The 26,667-nt window shown below is 36.0% G+C and overlaps 1 protein-coding gene and 1 long non-coding RNA gene across 3 annotated transcripts; one reads left to right on the plus strand and one right to left on the minus strand.

Moving 5' to 3' along the window:
* Positions 1 to 683: 683 nt before the first annotated feature.
* On the minus strand, positions 684 to 24,956 carry Hsd17b7 (hydroxysteroid 17-beta dehydrogenase 7). 2 transcript variants are annotated; one of them, XM_005340956.5, is made up of 9 exons: positions 24,814 to 24,956; positions 22,861 to 23,064; positions 19,118 to 19,210; positions 17,190 to 17,304; positions 15,213 to 15,407; positions 9,396 to 9,500; positions 8,545 to 8,601; positions 5,415 to 5,513; positions 684 to 1,332 (listed from the first exon to the last, which is right to left on the minus strand). In XM_005340956.5, the coding sequence occupies exons 1-9, from the start codon at positions 24,846 to 24,848 to the stop codon at positions 1,228 to 1,230; spliced, it is 1,008 nt and encodes a 335-aa protein (XP_005341013.1). In that variant the 5' UTR covers positions 24,849 to 24,956; the 3' UTR covers positions 684 to 1,227. The 2 variants fall into 2 exon arrangements, with proteins under 2 accessions (XP_005341013.1, XP_077883254.1); XM_078027128.1 differs by having other exon boundaries at positions 22,861 to 22,992; positions 24,814 to 24,934.
* LOC144368324 (uncharacterized) lies at positions 17,696 to 22,158 on the plus strand. Its single transcript, XR_013428121.1, has 4 exons — positions 17,696 to 17,856; positions 18,419 to 18,491; positions 18,588 to 18,654; positions 21,847 to 22,158. It is a non-coding gene; the product is annotated as an uncharacterized LOC144368324 (long non-coding RNA).
* Positions 24,957 to 26,667: the final 1,711 nt, after the last annotated feature.

Raw genomic sequence — 26,667 nt, forward strand, 5'->3', positions numbered from 1 at the left:
CTCACTCTGGTAATTCCAATGATTTGGGAGGCAGAAAGATCATGAGTTCAAGGTCAGCCTGGGTAACTTAGACCTTGCCTCAAAGTAAAACATAAAAAGGGATAGGGATGTAGCTTAATGGTAGAACACCTCTGTATTCAATTCCCAGCACAAAAATAAATAAATAAACAAACAACAAACTTACAGGCACTGTAATCAAAAAATGTTTTCACACTTTATGGGGAAATTATATTTGTGTATCATTTTTCACTTTATTTACTCAAAATTGTACTGACTTTGTCATATCCCCAGTGTTATGTTAGTTATATGTATAATAAAAAACATCTAGATATTTTAGCAATTTGTTTCATATCAAATGAGGACTCCGGTGTGGCCCTTTTAAGATTAATAAAGAAAAAATTTTGCTTAATTATGTGGCACATGTAAATTAACCACTTTCCTCCATTACTACAGTGAACCTCATACCAGTAGATATTCTATTAGCAACTTGTTTAATCAGAAAATGTTACTAAAATTTAACATGGGTAAATAATTTTGCAGTAAGTTTATATCTGTCAAAATATGATTATGAAAATGAGTTGGTCCCTAATAAGCAAATCTACAAATGGGGTTAAGGATCAAGCCCACTTTTACCATGAACTAACCCAATATCATAAAAGACATTTTTAAAATAAAAGAAATAATTCAAGTGACCCAAACACATAAATATTTTTATTCCTGAGATTAACTACATGGACATCCATAGTAGAATTGTTTGGATTCTAATAATCTTAGGTTAGGATCATTAGAAGCAGTATATGAAGGAAATAAAGCACCGGACCCTAGAAAAAATTGTTCATAATGAAAACTGCCACTCAAGAGAGTAGACAGTGCCTCCTTTTGCTGGTAATAAACCAAAAGCAAGTCCAAGATGTGTCTGTGTCAAAATTATTCAAGTCCATTCCTTATCACTTGTTTCCACTTGGAAGGATAATACAGATATATTAGGTTATTTTAGTAATTTTGATGTGGCACCATTCTAGAAAATATCTAATTGATATGTTTACTTTACCAATCTTATGTACACACACATATGTACACAGAAACAGTCTTGGAGATAATTCTGAAAGGAAAGGAAAGAGATAATCAGAGTTCACAGTTCATACAAATGCATACCACCCAGCTCAATGGAAAGCCATGTCTCCCAGAATGCACAGAAGGTAGGCAATGTTCCAGAGAGTATCACTGTCAGCTCTGGTGATCTGATTTTTGAGTGGTGTTGACCCTAACACGCTTTTCCAGTTCCAATAAGTTTTGGTAAAACCTTTCAGCGGTGTCTTCATCTATATCCATCTGAAAAAGAAGCCAAAAAAAAAAAAAAAAAAAAAAACAATGACAAGAAAGAAGAAAAAATAAAACAAATACCATGTGTATAAAAAGATGACATTCTACATATGTAAGAGAACTAAAAACAAAGGAGCTAGAAGAAAAGGGCATGGTGGAAACCGAGACTATAAAAACTCTCATTTGAACTTCAACACTCACCAAACCTACTGCTGCTCACCTTAAACAGTAAGACTGAAATATCTGAGTACTGCTATCTCCCCAACTCCCCTGTATCAGTTACAGAAGATACCAATGATGAAAGAAAAGCACAAAAGAGGAAAATCAAGAGAATTTACAATTTCCAACAGCAATTACCAAGATCCATATTCTTTTGTAAAGGAGCCCTTGTTTTTGCTGAGCTCACAGTTGTCCAGACAAAAGATTACGCATTTCCTACTTCCAAGGTAGCTATGGGTTCCATGTAACACCGTTCTGCCCAATGACATGTATTCAAAAGAATGGGGCATCCCTTTTCTTCCTTCTTCCATACTGTTTATTTTAACCAGAAGGATGAGGGCCATACCCTAAGGACAGCAGATCAATAACAATAGGATGCCTGGATGCCTGACAATTTGTGGAGCTGCCGTGCCAACCTGAGGCTGCCTTTTTCCAAACTGCTTTTACCTGAAAGAAATCTAAGATTCTATCTTATTTAATTTTCTGTTATTTTAAATTCTTGTGTTTAAATAGAATATTCCATTTTGGCTATTTTTTGTTAGTGCATTATTTTTTCCACAGAACAATGGGGTTCATGTTGACATAGTCATATATGTATGGAATCTAATTTGTTCCACTTCAGTCGCCCAGTACTTCCCCTTTGCCTTCCCTTCTCCTTCCCTCTGTTTCTTTTTCTCTACTCTATTATAGGTCTTACTTCTGTTTATGTATAGTTTTCTTAAAATTTTAATTAGTGTTTTATGAATATACATAAAGGTGAAATTCATTGTGGTATACATGTACACAGCATAATGTGGTCAGTGTCATCTGGCATTTCCTCTTTTTTTTCACGTTCTTCCTCTCCTTTATTCCCCCTCCTCTGCTACAGTGATCTTCCTTCTATTTTCCTGGGATTCCCTCCTATACACACTTTCCTCTCCCTTCTCATTCCCCTTCCTTTGCTTTCACTGATCTCCCTTCTATTTTCTATTTTTCTGAACTTTATGTCATGCTACTGACATAGACAAAGATCACTGCCACTTATCTGACTTACTGAGATGACTTGATTTATCTCTTATTATCATCCCTTTCCCCCCTTAGTTAGGTCTAGTTTCTGTATATAAGGAAAAACATTCAACCCTTGACTTTGAGTCTGACTTATTTCACTAACCCTTATATTCTCTAGTTCCATCCACTTACCAATAAATGTCAAATTTTCTTTCTTCTTTATGGCCAAGTAAAACTCCAATATGTACCAAATTTTCTTTATCCATTTATCACCTGGACTGATTCCCTAACTTGGCTATTGTAAACTGAGCTACTATAAACATGTATGTGCCTGTATCACTATATTATGCTGATTTTAGCTCTTTTGAATAAACACAAAGGAGTGGGATAGCTGGGTCATACAGTTATTCTATTCCTGGTCTCTGGAGGAATCGTCATACTTTTTTCTAGAGTGGTTGTACTGATTTGCTGTCCCACCAACAATGTATGAGTTTATCTTTTCCCCCACATCCTCACCTGCATTTATTATTTGTATTCTTGATGATTGCTATTCTAATTAGAATGAGATGAAATCTCAATGAAATTTGGATTTGCATTTCCCTGACTGACAAAGGTGCCAAAAACATACACTGAAGAAAAGAAAACCTTTTTAACAAAAGGTGCTGGGTATCCATATGTGGATGAAGGAAACTAGATCCCTACCTTTCACTCTGCACAAAAGTCAATTCAAAACAGATCAAAGACCCGGGAATTGGACAAGAAACTGAAACCTCTAGAAGAAAACACAGGTTCAACATCTGACATATTGGCAAAGCCACTAAAACCAAGGATCAATAAGTGCAATGACATCAAATTAAAAAGCTTCTGCACACCAACGGAAACAATTAAGAGCATGAAGAGAGAGCCTATAGAACAGGAAAAGATCTTTGTCAGCTGCCCCTCCAACAGGGGATTAATATGCTGAATATATAAAGAATTCAAAAAACATAATGCCAAAAACAAATAAAAACCAAATAACCCAATTAATAAATGGGAAGAAGAATTAAACACTTTTCCAAAGAAGAAATACAAATGGCCAACAAATATATTAAAACATGTTCAGCATCCCTAGCAATCACAGAAATATAATCAAAAATCTTATTCTGATATAATGTATGTAAAACACTTTCAGCCTCTCTAAAACAATGATAGCTCTTTTTTTAAGAGAATGCAGAGGCTAAAATTTAAAAACAGGCTCTTTCTTCACACAATTGAAAAACTAACAATTAAAAAAAAACTATTTAACATTTTAGAAATGACATTATATTCATTCAACCACATTACAATTTTTTCCATATTAGAACTGGAAGAGACATTAGCGATCTCTTGTAGTCCAGCCTTAACTTTTAACAGACTAAAGCTGACATCCATGAATTAAAACATTTTCTTCCATGTACTTCCATAAAATGCTAATGAATTACTTTAGTTTGCAGAATTAAATGCTTTCTCCCTTTGAGAAAAAAAAAAAAACCTATTCCCTCTATATTACTATATATTCTACTAAATTCAGATAAACTCTATAACCTTGAAAATAAACTAATTTACAATAGAGTTCCCCCAAAATGTATTCTTTGGAATGTTGAGGGGAATATAAAATCTAAGGGAAAAAAAATTCACATCATCAAGATAATTTGGAAAAACCAGGATTAAACATGTCACATACACATTTCTGAACTCTCTGAACTTCTGAAAGCCTTTCATGGACTAATGTGCACTTGTGGAAGTCTTAGAAAGGGAATAATATGAAGCATCACTCAAATTTACTTGTTCAAAGAAATGCTTTTTGCAAATATTCTCAAGAAACTAATATCTCACAGAACATATTTTGAAAAACACATAAGATTTGTTTTTAGTAAGCAGATAGCATGGGAACCAGTGAACATGGATCTCCTCAGACCTCATACTACTGAGTTACAAAGATCACTGCTACTTATCTGACTTGCCTAAGATGACTTATTTATCTCCCTCTAGTTTTATTTTATGCCAATGCCTCCTCACAATAAGATAGGCAGATGGGAGGCTGAAACAGACCTTACTCATGACAGAAGTACAACAGTTCTTATACTTCAAAATAAATTTTCTCATTTCCCATGATTTCTTTTAAGATTATACAGAGTCCCAAAAAGAAACACAATATTATTTTTTTTTTCTGTATTCCATCCCCTTCTCTTCAAAACATTGATCTATTAAAGCTGATAATTGTTGTAAACAGAACTGAATACTCAAATGGAAATTAACTACACATAGAGATTCCTATTTTAGGGCTGGGATGTAGCTCAGTGGCAAAGCGTCTGCCTTGCGTTCGCAAAGCCCTGGGTTCAACCCCCAATTCCAAAAAATACAAAAAAAAAAGAACCCCACCAATAATAATAAGATTAAAAAAAGAGAGAGAGAGAATTCCTATTTTACCTAATTTGCAACATATTATCCAATACCTTCATGTGTAATATAAGATTCTAAAACTGGGGGCATAGTCCTTTTCAGAAAGCTAATATGATGATAGGATAACCCAAGGATGAATAGTGTTACATAAGAAAGTCTACAATTTAGGGACCTGACCTGGTCTAAAGGGTCACAGAAGGCTGGGAGGGAAAAACAGAAATCAATCAGATGAAAGAAGAAGTGTAAAAGCAGCTCAGGTAGGAAAAACAGAATATGCAAAGCTCAGAGGAAGGAGAGAACACAAAGAAATGAAAACAAGCTAAAGTAAAGCTACTGAATAGTGATGCCGTCTTCCCCTGAAGATGCAGGGAAGAGAGGCTGGGAAGGCATAAGGCTGGAATGCAAGATCCAATCCCTCAGCCCAGCAGCTAGTATCTTCAGTGTAGCAATGTAAACAGATTTACCTTTTCCACTGTGACATAATTACTTCCAAAGCCTGTAGTAGCACTCAGATATTTGATCAGAGGATTGAGAGACTCTGGCTTTTGATGGAAAAGCCAAATCTGGAAAGGAAGAATATGACAATGATTTCTTTCTTCTGTGCGAGTAAGATTTACAATCAGCACCTTATAGAACTTCCCAAACAATTTCTAAAATCCTCTCAAATATCATCAGCTAATTGTTAAAATCTCATGAACCACTCATATATACATTTTTCCTTTCCTTTTTTGCAGTTTTGGAGATTGAACCCACAACTTGTGCTATTATAATTTGAAAAGAAAAAAAAAAGACCACTTAATAGTATCCTTTGAAAACTTATTTACAGCAAAAGAATCATACTTGCTAAAGTATGTCTTTTCCCTTAGTCCTCAAGTAAATTTCCTGGTCTGTAGATCACAGTAAAATATAGGCACTGATGTAATATTTTATTAATAGACAAGGATACTCAAAAGTTGTATATTGTAAAAAGTCTCCCTCCCTTTCTAATTTTCTAGCCAAAAAGCTCTCCTCTCTGGAAAGCATTTTTTGTTTTTAAACTCTTGTATATTATTCCAAAGAAAATCTATTTACTGAAAAGCATTTATATCATTTTCTCTTACTCAATGGAAGGATAACATATAGATGTTTCATTTATAAAATATGGCTTGGAGATACTTTCAAATTATATATGTAGAGCCCCTTCATTCTGGTTTTAAAACAAACACAGTATCCCATTTTAGGAATATACAACTTATATAAGAAGTTCCAATTAAAGGATATATAAGTTGTTTCCAGACCCTGCTATTAGGAATTATATTGCAATGGATGGTGAACATATCATTTCATACGTTTCAGTGTATCTGTAAGATAAATATCACAGATAAAACTGCTGGGTTGAGGGTACATGCATTATTTAGTATTTTGACTGAACTTGCCAGAGTCCTTACTAACAGCTATATTAATTTACTCTCCCTTGATGTAGAAGAGTTCTCGTTTCCATACACCTTTTTCAATATATATGTTATCAAACTTTCTGATCCTTGATAATCTGAGCTTTAAAAGTTTTCAATAAGTTTTAATTTGCATTTCTCTTAGTATGAGTGAGACTAAGCATCTTTTCACACAATAGAAACCATTAAACTTTCTATTCATGTAAAGGACATGAACAGAAAAAAAGGTTTATTGTTCTAACAGACTTCATTTCCTGATTTGCTGAAACTCTGTGTTTACTAAGAGTGGCAGATATATATTTTTCTTCCAGTTTGGGCTTTATTAATAGTGAAGTTTCTGGCCAATCAATTTTTTTTTTTTGGTCAAAATTTTCAGTCTTTCTTTTTGCTGTTTCTGCAATTAGATAAGGATTTACAATCTTGAAGCCATTCATAATTCCCCCATATTTTCTCCTAGTAATTTAATATTTTAACATTTTTTAAATTTAATCTCTTAGTCTATCTATAATGTTATTTTGGTATGAGGTATGAAGAAAAAAATCCTATTCTACGTTTTTTGAAACATTTACTAAATAACCCACCTTTTCCCCACTAATTTTGGAAATGTCATATTTATAACATAATAAATTGCTACGGTTTATGGGCCTGTATCTCAACTTTCTACTCTGTTCCATTTGATCCATCTATTTGCATGTCAGAACTATACTTGTTTTTTTGTTGTTGTTTGTTTTTGCAAGTGCTAAAGATTGAACCCAGGGCCTCACACACGCTATGCAAGTGCTCTATCATTGAACTATATATCCCAGCCCATACTTTTTTCACTAAAATAATTTCCTTTAAATTCTTAAGCGCTGAAATATACTAAATCCTCTGCAATATACCTTCTCTTATTTACATCTAATTCCTATTTTATAGATAATGAAAGGCTTAGCAGGGGTCGGGGATATAACTCAGTTGATAGAGTGCTTGCCTCGAATGTACAAGGCCAAGGGTTCAATCCCCAGCACCACACACACATATAAAGGCTCAGATGGGCTGGGGTCATAGCTCAGTTGGCAGAGTCCTTGCCTTGCCGAGTATTCATAGCCAGGAACTAGAGAATTGGGGATTTGGACAGAGTTAATAGTAATTCTAGTGCCCTCACTCTTCATCACTGTGCTTTAAGTCTCTCAAGCTCAAGTTCAAGCTCTCCTTTTAAGGAGATAAAACGCATCTAGAGACTGAAAGAGATTGAGCTTCTCCCCATGTGCTATGCTCACATTCTTATCCACACCCACCAGCAGCTATGACCATCACTGGGTGGTATTTAAGGTGATATTCTCCTACCTATCCATATTTTGGGAAATTATAGAAAGGTTACAATATTTTTAATTGTGATACTTGGGTCATCCTATCCAAATCCTTCCTGACCCTCAGAGCCTAGATCAATTCAACTCAGTGAGCAAAGTCTGCTCCAACTACTCCAGTCCCTTCACTGGTCCTACCTTCTGATTATTCCTGGAGGAAGCATTATATGATGTCTTATTTCTTGTATATTTTGTGGGTTTACTCTTTTTTCTAAAATAATTCTAAGCGACTTAGCTAAGAGATTTTTTTTTATCCAACTATTCCCCATTACCTCTGATACCTATATGTTCTTGACCTCTAGACTTGATTTTCAGTACTATAGATGCACAGATGAGTAATTCCTAAGGATTACATATTAATACTTATCCTCAACTGGCATCTATATTAAGAATTAATTAAAACATAGTATAGGCCAGAAGCAGTAGTACACACATATAATCCCAGAGGCTCAGGGACCAGCCTCAGCAATTTAGCAAGGCCCTAAGCAACTTAGTGAGACCTTGTGTAGAGTGCCGGTGTGAGTTCGGGAATAAAGAATTGCTGTTTGAATCTACAAGGCTGTGAGTGGCTCGTGATTTTGTGCCCAGCCAGACTGCGGCACAGTGCCACGGTGGATGCTACACTTTCAAGCTCCAATCCTAATGTTCTGCATCTACCCTGATGGTTCACCCTAGTACTAAACAGAACCTTGATTTTTCAGTTTATTCTCTTACCATCTCTCATTATTTTTTCAGCTGAAACTGTTTCTTTTACCAGTGAACTCATAATTCACATCAGCTAAGTCCTTATACAAGCTATAAAAACTCAAGAAACATACCAATGCTTCTGTTCCATTATATGGTGTCAAAGTAAAAGAATTTGCAAAAAAGCGAAGCTGAGAAAAGAAAACAGTCATTTTGAGAGGGTTAGAATAGAGTCACAAAAGAATTATTCATTTTAATATTAAGAAAGAAAACTTAAACTTCTGATTAAGGAACATTTTTCAATATTGAAAAAAAATAAAGACATCAAAAAAGAAATATCAATCTCCAACACTCTGAGTCAACTACTTTTAGCATGAGACATCTTTACTTCTGAACTTTTTTCTATGCCTGCGCAATAAAGGGACATTTTTTCTCCTGACTCCTATCAGGAGGAACATTTCCTATCTGTACAATTTTTTAATGTGTACTAGAGGAACTGGTCTTACAAGATCTCAAAATGCAAAACAAATGAAAACAGTTCTGGGTTATATAATATACAATCATTCCCTTATTGAGAAGCTTTTTATTATCATAATTTTTTTATTTTATTATTAATTATTATTCATCTTTTACAGTGCTTAACTTATAAATTAAACTTTATCCAAAGGTAAGTGTATAGATTCCCAGAAGAAGCAAGTCTTGAAAAATTTTAATGCTCATAAACACATTAAAAATGCAAAAACAGTCCAGCTTAACATTGCTTAACACAGGTTTCCCAAAATTATCTGAATACAGAACTCTTGGGATCCATGGTGCATTATCAAAGAAAATGCTCAGATACTAGAGCAGTGGTAATGCCAGAGAGTTTGGAGCAGAGGCTACATATAAGTAACATAAAAACCTTCCAGTTAAATAGAATTCTGACACACGCAGGTTCAATTTCTTATGTCTTTTCCCAACTCTTAAATTAAGAAGTATTACTCACCAGCCAAATCACTGGCATCAGCAGTGTCCATAAAAATGGAGGTAGAATTCCATAGGTCAAATTGGTCAGCACTGTCCCTGGGCAAATTACACTCGAATACAGACCCTGGAAGCACAGAGAGGAGACACAATATGATTTTAATTCAACATACATTGACTCAGTCCAGCTATAGCTAGTGTATACACTAGGTAATAAAAGAGATACATACATAAGCCAGGAAGCCAGGATATAAAGAATTTATACTCCAAGTCATCTCTGAAGTTGGGACTATTTTACTTTAAGAATCAGGTACTGAGAACCCACTATGAGAGACACTAAGGGTGCATAAACTAGTAAGATAAAGTCTCTATTTTCAAGAAACTCACAGCATAATTCATCACATCAATACCCTTAAAGACAAGAATCATATAATCCTTTCAATAGATGCAGGAAAGCACTTGACAAAATATAGCACCCCTTCAATTAAAATCTCAATGACATTCCTCATAGAATTAGAAAGAGCAATCGTGAAATTCATTTGGAAAAATAAACGAGTCCCAGAATAGACAAAACAATCCTTAGCAAGAAGAGTGAAGCAGGAGGCATCACAATACCAGACCTTAAAGTATACTACAGAGCTATAGTAACAAAAAATGACATGGTACTGGTACCAAAACAGACATGTAGACCAATGGTACCAAATAGAAGACACAGAGACAAACTCAAATAAATACTGTTATCTCATTCTAGACAAAGGTGCTAAAAACATACCCCAGAGAAAAGATAGCCTATTCAATAAATGATGCTGGGAAAATTGGAAACCACATGTAACAAAATAAAGTTAAACTTCTATCTCTCAAAAACTCAAAGTAGATCAAAGACTTAGGCACTAGACCAGAGACCCTGTGCCTAACAGAAGAAAATGTAGACCCAAATTTTCACCATGTCTGCTTAGGAACTGACTTCCTCGATAAGACTCCTCAAGTGGAAGAAGTAAAATCAAGAATCAATAAATGGGATGGATTCAAACTAAAATGCTTCTTTTCAGCAAAGGAAACAATAACGTGAAGAGAGGGCCTACAGATTGAGAGAAAATCTTTACCACATGCACCTCAGAGCATTAATCTCCAGAATATGTAAAAAACTCAAAAAAAACAACACCAAAAAAGACAAATAGCCCAATCATTAAATGGGCAAAGAAACTGGACAGACAATTCACAGAAGAAATACAACTGATCAACAAATATATGAAAAAAATGTTCAATATCTTTAGCAATTAGAGAAATGCAAATCAAAATACTCTAGTCAGAATGGCAATTATCAAGAATACAAACAACAATAAATGTTGGCGAGGATGTGGAGAAAAGGGTATATTCATACATTGCTGGTGGGAATGCAAATTGGTACAATCATTATGGAATGTGGCATGGAGATTCCTCAGAAAACTTGGAAATAAACCACCATTTGATCCAGCTATCCCACTTCTCAGTATATACTTAAAGGACTTAAAATCAGCATATTACTGTGTTGCAGCCACATCGATGTTTTTATAGCATCTCCACTGAAAATAGCTTAACTATAGAACCAAAGTAGGTACCCTTCAACAGATGAATAAAAAAAAACTGGTACATATATGATGGAATATTGCCCATCCTTAAAGAATAATGAAATTATGGCATTTGCCAGTAAATGAATGGAGCTGGAGAATACCAGACTAAGTGAAATAAGTCAAACCCAAAAAACCAAAGGACAAATGTCTTCTGCTAATTCACAATGGAGGGGGGTGGGGCTAGGGAAGAATAGTTACTTTAGATTAGGTAGAAAGGAGTGAAGAGAGAGGAGGGGGTATGGGAGTAGTAGAATAAATAGTAGGATAGTAGACTGAATTAGACATCATTACCCTATGTACATATATAACTTATGACCAGTGGGATTCTACATCATGTATAGCCAGAAGAATGAGAAATTATATCCCATTATATATGATGTACTCTACTGTCACAAATAACTAATTAAAACAAATTTTAAAAAGAAAAGTATATTGCTATCCATGCCAAGTGTAAGCAAAATTTTATTGATGTTCTGTTTATTGAGATAAAATTTCTAAGATCAATAAAAAACAATTTTAAAAAGTACCACAAAAGAAAAAAAAAAAAAGAATAACCAATCTTGAAGCTGGAGGAGAAAAGTAGAGCCTTATAAGGACTTGATTTTTCTATAGTACTAACTTAACTGAAGATCAATTTATCAATCTTCATAAGCACTTCAGATGAAAAGACTGACAGAGTTTATTTAGTCCTTGCCTTCAAAAAGTTTCTGATGTAGTAAATACAGATAGCCAAACCTAAAGTATGTATTGTTTCCCTGTAGGTCCCTAAGACCCATACCTCTAGCTTGAGATGGGTGTTCCTGGCATGAGAGGAACAAAGAGTTGTTCTGGTGCCATGAAGGGCTCCAACTGAAGATATCTAAATCAGATCCTTAGTCTGGGATTCATCAGGTTAGAAAATTCTGTCTTAGAAAGACAGCCTCAATTAACAGAGCTTATGTTAATAAGAAGGGCCCTATGCCATCTGTAGAAAGCTCTGTGGCACTGGGCTTGGTTAAAACTATTTCATTTAGTTTAATTTTTACTACATTTTACCTTATTTTAATACTGAATATTTTAACTCTTTTTTTTTTTTTTTTTTACATTTAATCTCATTTTTTTCCTCTCAAATAAAAATTAGGGGGGCTGGGATTGTGGCTCAGCAGTAGAGTGCTCACCTAGCATGTACGAGTCTCTGGGTTCAATCCTCAGCACCACATAAAAATAAAATAAAGATACTGTGTCCACTACAGCTAAAAAATAAATATTAAGAATGAATAAATAAATAAATAAATAGAAATTAAGGACAGGCATCATGGTGTGCATCTATAATCCCAGCACTTCAGGCTGCTGAGGCAAGAGGATCCCAAGTTCAAGGTCAGCCTCAGCAACTTAGCAAGACCTTGTCTCAAAATAAAAATAAAAAGGGCTGCCCGATGTGGCTCAGTGGTATAGCATGCCTGGGTTCAGTCCCAGTACCGAAAAACAAAACAAAAAGGCAGTGCCAGGGTAACAGACAGATCAATGGACAGATGGCACACTGACAAACAGAAGCTGGAAGCTTTTCATCATTTATTTGGTGCTGCAGAGGACTGGTAGTACCTGACATGGGTCATTCACGCCTCAGAGTTCCTTGGATTAACAAACAATTCTCTGAAAAAAATGTCAAGAGCTGGAACTCATCACCACTATACCCAAAAATTCTTCCCCAAAAAAGTATCTTATTTTGCCCCAAAGATCGCTAAGGAAAAGTTCTTATTCTAGAAATAGTTAGAAAATATTTAGTTCCAAATGAGAAATCTTCAAACAAAAATACAGGGTTTTAACATGTAAAACTTTCTTTGATAAGCAAAAGAAATTAACAAGACACCTCTCCATGCTTAGTTACAGGGAAAAAATTGTGATGATCTTGAGAATTTCTATGTAGCTTATATAAGGACAGCCTACATTAATGAATCATTAAAATCTCTCAGGTAGCCAATACAGAACCTGACACTTACAGTAATACAAAGCTTCAAAAGGAATTTCCTAATGTAGTTCTAAGTTTCTTCTCTCCTTATAAAAGCCAAGGAGGAAAAGCTTGAACCAAAAAGCTAAGAACTTTTTTTTCATGTAATTGTTGATTGATTGTATATCCTCTTCTGAGAAGTGTCTGTTCAGATCCTTGGCCCATTTGTTGATTGGATTATTTGCTTTTTTGGTGTTTAGCTTTTTGAGTTCTTTGTATAGAGCTCTATCTGAAGTGTGAGGGGAAAATATTTGTTCCTAGGATGTAGGCTCCCTATTCACTTCACATATTATTTGTCTGGCTGAGAAAAAAACTTTTTAGTTTGAATTTATTCCATTTGTTGATTCTTGGTTTTAATTCTTGTGCTATAGGCATCTTATTAAGGAAATGGGGGCCTAGCCACACGTGATGGAGATTAGGGCCTACTTTTTCTTCTATTAGACTCAGAGTCTCTGGTTTAATTCCTATATCCTTGATCCATTTTGAGTTAACTTTTGTGCATGGTGAGAGAAAGGGATTCAATTTCATTTTGTTGCATATGGATTTCCAGTTTCCCCAAATAAGAGAGCTCATTGACGCATGTATTATAATTATTCATAAAAGTAGGATTCATTTGCTATATTCATACATTTATATAGCATAATTTGGTCAGTTTTACTCACCAGTTCTTTCTCTTTCCCTCCTTCCCAGAGCTTTCTATGAAAGGAGAAGCTAATATGACCTTGCCCTTTAAAAGGGAGTTTCCAGAGTACAAAGAAGCAATGTGACAAGTTTTTAAACATCTCAAGAAACATTAGAAAGAGGTACCTAAATGGACCAACACACTGAGCACAAAATGAAATAATAATAGACAACACATGAACATACACAAGAAGATGCAGACACCTACACAAATACACACCCCACACATACACATACAAATGCATACACACCCACAAAAATACACACACACACATACACACACAGGTATCCCCATGTGAATGCATGCACATACACACATATAAATATCCTCACATTCTGAGCAACACAGCACTTCTGTGAAGGCTTCATATTGATCCCCTCATTCCACTCTCCTAACAAATCCATGAGGCAGACATTTATTATCCCTATTTTTTCAGAAGGCAAAACTGAGACATAAGGAGACAAAATAATTTGGCAAAGATTAAAAAGCTAGTAACAAAGTGAAAACTCAAATCCAGTTTTAGAGAAGATATTCTTATACTACCCCGAGTTAGTCAGATTTTAAACACTGCAACCAAATATCTGATAAGATTAACTTAGAGGAGGAACATTGATTCTGGTTCATGGTTTCAAAGGTTTAGTCCAAGGTTGGCCGACTCCACTGCTCTGGCCCAAGGTGACAACAGAACCTCAAGGTGGAAGGGCATGGCAGAAGAGCACTGCTCCACTCATGCCAACCAGAAAGCAGAAAGGGAAAGAGGAGGAAAATGAACTCTTCCAAGGCACACCACCAGTGAGTCACCTCCTCCAGTCAAACCTACCCACTTCTAGTAACCACCCAGTTAGTCCATTCAAACTAGAATAGACTGATTAAGTCACAGCTCTCATAAATAAAATGTACATGAGAAAGATCAGAGACTTGCAGTTAATATTTTAGACATAGGCAATCAAGGCAAAGAAGCAGTAAGTTCCAAACCACAATGGGTACAAGGAGCCAACACGACTCACAAGGGTCAGCTTCTCCAAAGAAAACCCTCTAAACTCAGATCCCCATGGAAGAAGAGCTCTGGAGTCATCTAAAAATCACCATTATCCAAAGAGCATTATAACTATTGACTGGGAGGTAGTGCAGTTTAGTGGGAAAAGTCCAAACTGTGAAGCCAGCTGGCCTGAGATTTTTGAGTAAATGACTCAAGTTTTTTTGTTCTCATTTGAAATATGGTAATAATCAGACCCACCTAACTACACAGGGAAGACAATAAATAACAAACAAGATAAAAAGTAGAACACCTGACAGTAAGTACTTAAACAGTGGCTATTGTTATTGTTAATAGTGTCATTCTCTTAACAGGTTGGAGTTCCTAAATACTACATTATAATAAATGAACCACATAAAAATACAAGATCAGGAACTAATCATCTCTGTTCCAAAGCTTTCATGTATACCAACTCTCACTCTAAACTACAATAGTAAGTGGGAAACCAGTCATATTATTAGGAAATAGATTGTAATTAAGAAACTACTATTCTGCCATTTCCTTAGCACTGAAACAGGACTCACCTGCTGGTTGAAGTGCTTATTCAAAGCCACATTTAGAAGGTCAGTGGCGTATTTGGAAGAGCTGTAGGGTTCCTGGCCTTTCCTGTGCTGGATGTCTTCAAGACTGAAATTAGATTTCCTTGCATTCCGAGATGATGTCCAGATGAGTTGAGATGGATTATAACTGTGACAGAGGAGAGGTTCTAGTTCCCGAATCTGAAAGGAAAAAAAAAAAGAACAAAAAAGTATCAAAATCTGCTGAGCGGTACAGGATAACAATTTTGAAAGTACTACATTTGTATACTGGAATTGAATTATTACATACATGGATTGAAAATGGAAAGAACCAGTTGTCACTGATGGAGTGAAAAAAATCACAAATAAGAAAGAGAAGGAGGCTAGAATGATCCATGAGGAAGAAATTAGAGACATCAGTATTAACTCATGTCCAGCCTTATAGGAATACAGATTAGTTACATATAAAATAGATATGTATGCATCCATGAGTTCACATGCACATACTTATCTCCTTAGCAGAGAGGCATGAAGCAATTGACATCTCAATAGTAACAAGCACCCAGATCTTGTTTTCTGATAACAATTTTCCAATAAAAGGAACCAGATCTCTTTAGAGAAACAGCTGTTCTAGGATCAAGGCAGAAAATACAAGAAGCACCCTACAGTGCCCAAAAGAAAGAAAGTGCTCTAAATGAAAGTTAGAACAAAACCAGGAAACTCAAACAATGGCATAAAAGTACAAGAGATGGGGGAACCAACTGAAAGAACCAAGTAGAAATTGTACATCCATGAGTCCATATGGATATAAAAAGATGATCAAATAAAGAAAGATTTAGAAATGGAAAAGACACAAATCTCTATTGCCAGAAAAATTCCAAGTAATTTCTATAGATGATCTGCCCTTGTCCCTTCCTGGGACAAGAGCATAGAGCATGCTAGATAAGCTACACATCTCATGTTTAACTTTATATGCATGCCTGAAATTATAACACCAAAGTGCTAATGCTTAAGAAGTCAGAAATCATGAAAACAAAAAATTAACTATGTATTACTGTTTAATAATGGCTTGTCTACCATCCCAAACTATTGGATGCCAAGCACACTTCCAAAGACTACTTAGAATTAAGAATAGGTAGCAGGGCATGGTGGCGCATGCCTTAATCCCAGTGGTTTGGAGGCTGAGGCAGGAGGATCTTGAGTTCAAAGTCAGCTTCAGCAACTTAGTGAGGCCCTAAGCAACTCAGTGAAATAAAATATAAAAAAGAGCTGAGGGGCCAGGGTTGTGGCTCAATGGTAGAGCACTTGCCTAGCATGCGTGAGGCACTTATATAAAAATAAGCAAATAAAGGTTAAAAAAAAAAAAAAAAAAAAGAGCTGGGGATGTGGCTCAAGTGGTTAAGTGTCCCTGAGTTCAATCCTCAGTACCAAAAAGAAAAAAAAAATGAAATAAAATAAAAACTAGTATGCTTTATCTCAGTTCTATACATTATTTATGAAGGTTACTGTACATTTTCCACTTTCTATCGCGATTCGCTACAGTCCTTGTTAAAAGAAAAAAAAATTATATATCAATAGGTCACTATAGGGAAACAATGTTTTCAAAAAGTCAAGTGAAATAAAGTGATTACCTTATTTATTTACTTGTTTATTTGTTTACTGGTACTGGGGACTGAACCCAGAGGCACTTTACCACTGAGTTACATCCCCAGCCTTTTTACTTTTTATTTGTAGACAGGATTTCACTAAGTTGCTGCAGCTGACCTCAAACTTTCAATTCTACTGACTCAGACACCCGAGGCACTGGGATTACAGGCCTGTGTCACTGCCCAGCTGATCACTATATTTAAATACTCAAACATTTAATGCTAACCATAAACTAATGAGCTTAAAAACAAAAGAAAAAAAAATCACTGTAATGTGTCCATGCAAGCCCTTAGGATCATAGCACTAAATATGGGTTTAGTTAAGTCTTTTTTTTACCAGGATAAAGTGTCCAAAGATATTGGTTGCAAACACCTCCTGAAGCCCATCAGCAGTGACCCTATCCTGTTGGGTCAGCAGTCCTTCAGCTGTGGAGAACATATGAATCGCTTTTCTGAAACAGCAAAAGACAGTGGTATGACTTTTTAAAGCTTCTTTAATTAAAGACACTCCCCATTTGCCCCACTCCCCCACCAACACATACACACAAGCTACAGCTTCCTTGAGTCTATAATGACAGAAATAGAAATATCAGTTTCTCAGACAGGGTTATTCTGAGTATTAAATGAGATAAAAAAAAAAAAAAGCTTTCTTTCCCCAAATTCATGGAAATATTTATATTCTTACCATTCCACTACCAAAAGGAAGCCATGTCTCTCAAAACCTGCTTCTAGCAAACACTCTCTTCACCTCTTTCCAAATCAGGTTAATGATAAACTGTTCTGAAGGAAAACAGCTATGCCAAGAGAAAAAAGTCTACCTGCATAGAGTTTAACTGCTTAAAAAAAAAAAAAAATAGGCAGGTTTGCTTTTTCACTAGGAATTTTAAGAGCATTGAACATAGTAATATGCTGTTTTGCTACGCAATCAATTTAGCAGGTCAAGACCAGTGTTCTGGACACTGAGGAATAGCAGGAAGCAGGTTTATTGGCTGCAGGGTTCAGAGGTAGGTCTCGCCTAAGAATTCTTCTTCTGAACACTTGAGTTTAGAAATATTTAGAATTTTATACCCAGTGTACAGGGGGAGGGGGAGCTCAGAGGTTCACAATCTGTAGAAGTCCACATAAAAGTAGTTTTGTTTGTTTGTTTTTTCTCTAATGTACTTGGCAGTTAACCCAGTCTAGATACAAATAAATCAAGGATATTCTCTGTAAAAAGCAGTGCCTGGGATAGGGAGAGTTTTTCTCCCTTTTCCTTCAGCAGCTAGTTTTCAAGGATTTCTCCAGTGTTTGGGTTAGTCTTATCACACTCTGCTTCAGCAAACATATCTCCTGCCTAAAAACTTCTTTCAGAATTTTTTTCTGATAGTCTAAGAGCAATTATGGTGAGGGTCTCTAGAGAAGCTTAATTTAAGATTTCCTGTGAAGAAGGGGGTGCCACTACAATGTGGGATTTGTCTGTGTATATTTTAATGCAAGAAAAGCATGCAATAAAAATATGTATTTATAAATAAGTGTACCGAGTCACAAGACATTTCTTACTCTGGTTTATGATTTTACTTGTTGCAGTACTAGAGATTAAACCCAGGGTCTTGAGCATGCTAAGAAAGCACTCTACCACAGAGCTATGCTCCCAACCCAGGTAAATAGGTTTTTCTTTTAACATTTTTTTTTTTTAGTTGTAGATGAACACAATACCTTTATTTAATTTATTTATTTATTTCTATGTGGTCCTGAGGATCAAACCCAGTGCTTCACACATGCCAGAGGAGTGCACTACCACTGAGCCACAACTCCAGCCCCAGGTAAACATTTTTGAAAGCTAATACATCAATGTGTATCGAGAAACTCCCAAGTAAACACTAGTTCTTTGAGTTTCTCCCAGCTACCAGTCAGAGCACCTGACATACAGCTAAGGAAAAGCTTCCAAAGCAGCCTTTGTGAGCCTGGAGTCTCCCTGGAAACTCTAATGTAGAAATGATCCTGCAAATAGGCACTCTCAGGCAGACCAAAACCCAACATCCTGAAACATCCAACCACTTGGAATGTCCTAGAGACCTAAAATACCATAAGAAGGAAGTTGCATGAAAAAATGAATGCTTTTCTTTCATGACCTGGTTGTAACACCTGCTTTGTATGATTTCATCCTTCCCAACGTTCCTTTGCCTTTCATTCCCCACAATTTAACACACCAAAGACAAAATTAGGAAAAAAAAAAAAAGAATACCTTTCTTTCAATCAATTCACCTAGAAAATTATGGAAATTACCTTGAAAAGAGGCCAGAGAAAAATGCTTTAATATTTAGCTGTGGGTTAGGCATGATTCCAGCATTTAGATACACATAGTCTAATCTTTGAAACCTGCAAGTAAAACATTAAGACAAGATTGTTAGAATATGAAGACAAAAGGTAGTGTATTCTATCTCTAGAGTATAGAAGGCCTGAGAACAGGAAAAATTTTCTGGCTAATTAAGATGGCCACTTCAAGATAAATAAATAAGACAGTGTTATAGCATTTTTCTTTTTTTTTTTAGCCCCAGTAAATGTTTGAGTTTTTCTTTTTTCTTTCTTTTTTTTTTAACTTTTTTTTTTGGGGGGGGGGGTTTTGTTTGTCTCTTTGTTTCTCTGCTTTGACACTGGTTTCCATGGGCTTGAAAGTCAAATCTTCTCTGATCAATAAACCCTTTCAGGTTTCCAATTAGGAAGTGCAGCAACCCTCTCTTAATCTGCTTTCCTGTTATTACAAAGTTTTTTTTTTCCTTGCATTTAGTTAGTTGGTTAATTAATTAGTTCACCATCCCCCCTAGTTGACAAATGAAATTTATATCACATATAATAGATCTGGCCTAACCTATCTGAAGGCCAAGATGTCTACTAAAATGGAGGACCCACACGGAAGCCATTCAGCATTCATGGACAAGAACTATTTACCATAAAATGATGAAAGTTCACTATCATATGGTGACATTATAAGACCTGAATGGGGGTAAGATATTCTTGGAAAGTTTGGTCCAGAATACTTGTGGAGGGAACTGTAAAATGGTGACTTGAGAAAACTTTTTTATTTTTAAACCTATATAAACCTAAATCTAAGTGTAACCCTTTTGAACTAGGTTCAAGATGAGTGGAGCCTCTTCTCATGATACTCAAAGGTACCATGCATATTAAAAATAATTCCTATAATTCTATGTACACACTGTGTCTTCTGTATAGACAGAAGGACAGGGCCATAGCTATTAAAACTGGACCTTGAAATACATATATGGCTGCCAATTCAGATCACACATAAGTATTTCTTATTCATCTTATAAATAATTAACAGTCAAAAGACTCTAGTTACTAAGCTGTTTAAACACTGGTCTTATTAAGATCAGTTTATCACACAAGGGCCATAAAGATAATAAATAGTTCCAGCTATTGTTTATGGTTCCATTATCTAATTTTCAAACTTCCATCTAAGACTATTAATCTATTTTGCTAGGAATGAAGACAAAATGCTTAGTGAAGAATAAACATTGCACCAGAACATCAAATTAAGCTCTGGCTTCAATAAAAGAACAAAATATTTTCAAAGATGAAATGATTGACACAGTTGCTCTATTCTGGATACATGAGAATCACTATTTCTTATGAGTTTTAAACTGCACATATCTAATAAAACAGAGTATTATAGATGAAAAGACCAGGTTTCAAGGATGGTGCTGCTGAAGGGATCCTTCTCAAGCTCTCAAATTTACTTCAGGATCAGAACCAACAATATCCATTTGGGCCATTAAGTATAGTATGTAGGGTCTACATAGGCAAGAGATCTATCCATACACTTTCAAATATTCCCAAATTCATGAATATCACTATCACCACCATTTCCTAAAACCAGGCAATGCTGCCCATCCCAGAGAAAGGATTTTGTGGATTAAACAAATACATCAAAGTTGCACTAAAAGTTGACGACAGGCAACTGAGACAACTGCCATCTTACCCTCTTCAATGCTCCCTTCTGTTACACAGCCTTAAATTTGTGCTAAATCACTAAATATCTCATTATATTACTAAATTTGCAAAAGATTACCAAATATCTTGAGTCTTTGAAGGCAACTAAGAATAGTCCATACTACAAATATTAAAACTTAACATCTCAAAAGTCAATTATATTGACATGGACCATTTTTCACAAAGGATGAAGGTTCTTTTCCACCAGAAAAGGAAAAAAAATAATTCAATTTATACTAAGTAAGATAACTAGCTGGCTAGGAAGGTCTGGGGAAAGAAGGCCTGCAAATTTCTCTCCTGACTCAGGTATTTGTTATTCTTTTTAGATATTTTTAGATATTCGTGACAGTAGAGTGTATTTTGACACATTATACACACATGGCATATAGCTTATTCTAATTAGGATATCATTCTTGTGGTTGTAAATGATGTCAAGTTTCACTAGTTGTGTATTCACATATAAACACAGAAAAGTTATGTCTGATTCATTCTACTGTCTTTCCTATTCCCGTCCCCCGCTTCCTTCATTACCCTTTGTCTAATCCAATGAACTTCTATTCTTCCCCACCCCACCACCAATTGTGTATTAACATCCATATATCAGAGAGAACATTTGGCCTTTGGTTGGGGGGACTGAATTATTATTTCACTTAGCATGATAGTCTCCAGTTTCATCCATTTACCAGCAAATGCCATAATTTAATTCTTCTTTACGGCTGAGTAATATTTTATTGTGTACATATACCACATTTTCTTTATATTTGACTGTTGAAAGGCACTTAGGTTGGTTCCATAGCTTTGCTATTGTGAACTGAGCTGCTGCAAACATTGATGTGGCTGTGCCACTGTAGTATTCTGCTTCTAAGTCCTGTTTGTAACTCTATAAAGAATCTTCATGCAGTTTCGGCTTGAAGACTGTCTAAGTTATGGAAGAATAAGGGGTATAAAACATATCACAATTTATTGGAAAGTAGAACCTATAAAATCTCCTCGTTTTTTTTTTTTAGAAATATAATGTGACAGAAAACTCCAGAAATTCAGCAAGAGAGAGAAACTGGATGCACAAGGTCCAAGGCCATAGAGAACAGGAGTGGGGTGAAAATACAGCTTCATAACTTGTGCATTTGTGACAGGGAAATGCAAATGACTATGAAATCACAAAAATAAAATACAAAGTATTATTGTCCAGGAAATGTCTTTACCAAGAACACCTTCCTTGTATCTATCACATTTCCTCTACTGTACAAGGAAATAAAGTAGTTTCCTGTTTCGTAAAGGCCTCAATTATTTAAAAAGAAATAAAAAAGTATGAAAATTAATCAATGTGGATAACACTATGGCTCACTCGTATTTTTACTGTAGGATTTATAACCTTTGGAGATCATAAATTCCTCTTAGAATTTAAAGAAAGGATCCTCTGAATCCAGAAAAAAATGTACTGTGTACCAAGGCACAATTCTGTGTGCACTTCCAGGGAAATTAAACACCCAAGGACTCTATTCCTTCATATACCAAAATACTCATCAAATGCCTATCACATGACAATTATTGTACAGATATGAAGAAATCTTTACTGCCTGGGGAAAAAGATTTCTTAGGAGCAAGGAAGAGAACTGAGCTTTAGAACAGCCCAACCAGATAAAGTTACATGATCCTATTAGGCATATCACTCCTATTTCTGTATTAGTTTCATCAAGTGTTAAATATCAATACTCTCCCTATCAATTAGTGAGTTTGTTATGTGGAAGAAATATGTAAAAACAGGTTCAAATATCAAAGGAGTTACATTAATTTAAGCCTTTACAACTGACCATATATCAGGGTATATTCACAAATTTATCTTCATGACTGAGAATGAAAATGTGATGTATTGAAATGAAACTGAGATGTATTGAGGATCACTCTACAGATTTTCTCAGCATAACTTCTGACCTGTTCAAAGTTTTCCTATCCTTTGATATTTTATTAAATGTTATGTTACACAATCACATGAGAGAGAAATGTGACAATAGGAGACATACCTTTGCTTAAGTTCTTTGGCAGCCTCGAACACTGACTTTAAGTTGCTGATATCCACCTGCACAGTGGTGACTTCAGCAGAGGGGTAACAGGCCAACAGAGTAGCACGGACAGCTTCTGCCTTGCCCGTGTTCCTGCACGCCAAACAAAGGTAAAGCTCATTGTCTTCTGCCAGAAGCCTCTTGCAAAGGGCTAGGCCGATGCCACTGAGAAAGCAATTCAGGTACAAGATATATGTAAATTCAGATGGTGCTAAATAAAGGCATTTCTTTCTGACTGTATCAAATTGAGCTCCAAGGAGGAGTAGAGACGGAGAAAAAAAATACTTAAGCATTATTTAAAGAAAATAGGAATCTGCCACTCAAATAGTCATTTGTTCAGGATGATGTCTTGTTTGTTTCTCCCATTCCAAAAAATCTCAATGGCACAATAACTGGTTTTCATTATGTACTTAGTGTGCTATTCATGAAAGTGATACGTTACTAGCAAGTGTTGAAAAGAGCATTTTATTAGCTGTTTCTTGTGCTTATGGTTTATTTTGCTGTCTACATTCTTCAAGGTCCAGGGCTCCACCACCTATTGGTACCATCACCACTATAAGGAGCACCAGAAATCCCTGATAAGGGAATGAATGAGTTTTTTAGGAAGAGGCATCAGTGACAGGCAGGAGGTATAAGTCCCTCTCAATTACTGTGACTGAATAACCACTACAAAGAGAAAGAACTCAGTATTATTGAATAGGAGGTATCAATAAATATTAGATGGGGACCAAGAAAGAGATGCAGGGTCAAGTATGCTTAGACTTTAAATAAACTACTTCAGAAAGAGCACTATAAAACTTCCCACTAGATGGCGACAGCAGTCAGATCATCTGCTGGGACTAATGAAAACCGGGGCAATAAATTAAATATTAGAATTCCAAAAAGAGCCTGAAACCATCAGTAATATGTTGGTACTACCAATGCTGCATCAAGTATGTTATGTTTATTCATCTTCACTAAAGAATAACAGGACTTTAAATATAAAATTGCACATATCACAATATATGAAAAAGAAGCAAACACTAAGTCAACCCTGCTTTATTTATCCCCCGTTGGCAAAGTAGAGGGCATACGGAAAAACTGTGCATGGCAGACACCTACATAATTGATTTAGTTAATATGAATATGGTTAGATAACTGAAGCAGGGCAATCTTAAATGACATTCATTTACCATATTTTCTGTCTTAATCTCTCAAAACGCCAAAAAGCAATTAGTAGAAAAATGGATTGATTGATTTCATCCTCCACACAGTCTTCGTGAAAGTACAAATTTACTTTGTAAAACAGTCAGTCAATAAAGGAGGCTGAGAGTCCAGGTGAGCAATCCCGGAATATTTATGAGCTAATTACTTTGCACTCGGACTATGCCTTAACAGGAAATCATTTTTTCCTATGTTCCTATCATATACTCTGTATTACAGAGTATGTATTAGTGCTGTGTGAAATGAAATAAGACACCAGCTCCCCACCGCGCGCGCAGGCTCCTGATGCTCATGGAAGTTGAATTTTAAAACTAGGAGCATAAGGACATGGCCACGTGCTCAGCACCGAACTAAACTTCAGGAATTCACAGTGTATACTTCAGAGTGGGTCAAAGGTGTGTGCAGGGTCCGCGTAGGAATCTTCCTTTTCCCTGGATAATCACAAGCAACCCTGACGACTTACTGGTGGTGTAGTTCTCCCTTTCACTGCCATGTTTAATTCAAAGCACCAGTTTCGGAGTACCTCAAGGGGCCAGCATGCCCCATACCTTGGCGAAGGAACCAGAGAATAGTAGGACGGGGTCTCGGCCCAAGTCCCCAACGGAGCAAATTCAAAGACAGGCAACTGCCCGGGTTATCAACGGCAGGTCGCCGGCTTCTGCTCCCTCCGACCCCAGAACGCAGCCTCTGCAATCCCCAAAGGGCCCTCACCTGCTCGCCCCGGTGACCAAAACCACCTTTCGCATCTTCGCACACTCAAGAGCCCGGCAGTAAAGCAGGTCCTCACCTCAGCGTTCGGAACCCCTGCGAATTCATACTAACTTTGGAACCTCCCTCCTCCCCCGCTCCGCCCCCAGAGAGGCTGCACCCAGGCGCACGCCCACCAATGGGGGACCGATCGGGACTCTTGCGTCATCGACTCCACACCGTGCCTGCCAATCGCAGTCTGCCGTCGGCGCGCAACGCCTAGGCCGGGTGGAGTGAGATAGGCCGAGGGGCGGAGCCGCGTGACGCAGAGCGTCAAGCCAATCCAGGAAGTCCCCGCCTACTCCGGGGCGCAGGTGCTTCCCGCCCAGCTGCTCCGGGCTTGCGGCAGCTGCGTTTTTCCGCGTGGTGGGGCTCTTTGAGCAGAGCATGGGTTGCGGTGGCTCGCACAGAGTGGATGTACTGGAGCCTGAGAATGGCCTTAGGATGGTTGCACCCGAGCTTGTATTAGAGAAAAGGGATAGATACAGGAGCTAAGGTTCAGGGATTATGTGCTTTTCCACTGTTTTTTTTTTTATGTTTATCACATTTATTAGTAATGTGCAACAATGTTTAAGATGTCATCAAGTAAAAATAATGCATATTATACATAATTATTTGAAGTATATATTAACTTTTGAAAAATATTGCCTAAAATAGAAAATCTGAATATATGTGAATTTCTTATTTATGAATTGTGAAATTTGGAAGAAATATTTGTATGTTTTGTATTTTATCATTTTATCAAAAAAAATCTCTCATATTAAGAAAAAAATAAGAGGGATAAAGGGAAAGTGAGGAAATTAAGAAATAAAGATAAATGCTTGAAACTTTCTAACAAAATAAATTTAAAATGATCACTTACTTGTCTCATGTAAAATGAACATTGTATTAAAATGGATAGTATTGCATTATTTAGAGTTCTTTGCATTTAACACATTTAAAAAGTCAACCTAACTTATGCAAGTAATAATGTGATTACAATTTGTAACTAATTAAAAAAAAAGTGTGTCACATTAGATTGGGTAGAGAGAAGTGATGGGAGGGGAGGGGAAGGCAGGATAGGAAGGGCAGCAGAATAAAATAGACATTATTATTGCTGTATGTACATAGGTGACTGTATGACCAATGTGATTCTGCAACCTGTACAATCAGAAAAATGAGAAATTTTCCACTGTTTTTTGAGTGTATAGATCCAGCTTAATCCTCTTTTGGAAAATGAACATTGACTTTATTAAGAATTTTATGTAGAATCATGCATGAAATATCAATCTTCAAAGATTGGAATGTGGTATGGAATCAGATATTCTCAGAACTTCATTCTCAGAATGATGTACTGAAAATATACTATAATCTACATCAATGCCTCTCAAACTCTTTCTGGCCAAGAAGTAGTTTTTTGTTTCCAAGCCATTCCATATACGTATTTTTGGAAAATACGAAAAACAAAAAAATTACTGGAAAAATTAAAAACAAAATTCATACAAATTACGAGCCCTAGTTTTTTTTATTAGAATCAACACATATAAAAGTACTCTACCAAACGGCTGTAAAAAATTTCTAATGTTTCCTCTAGGTTTCTATATTTCGAGTAGACAGAAGAACCATTACCATGCCCTGTTAACTGAATTAAACTGTATATCATCATACATCAAACTACTGAACATGCTTTAATCCACTCCATGGCCTCCTTCAAAATTTCAATTACTTATGAACAGCTATGATCCCTAAGACACTGGGATAATTGGTATTGGTTTTTGATCCTAGACGTTTTGATTAATAATACCACTGAGAGTAATCATTTATCTTATGCCAATAAAA

The sequence above is a fragment of the Ictidomys tridecemlineatus genome, chromosome 11 (assembly GCF_052094955.1).
Source record: "Ictidomys tridecemlineatus isolate mIctTri1 chromosome 11, mIctTri1.hap1, whole genome shotgun sequence".
Lineage (NCBI taxonomy): Eukaryota > Metazoa > Chordata > Mammalia > Rodentia > Sciuridae > Ictidomys > Ictidomys tridecemlineatus.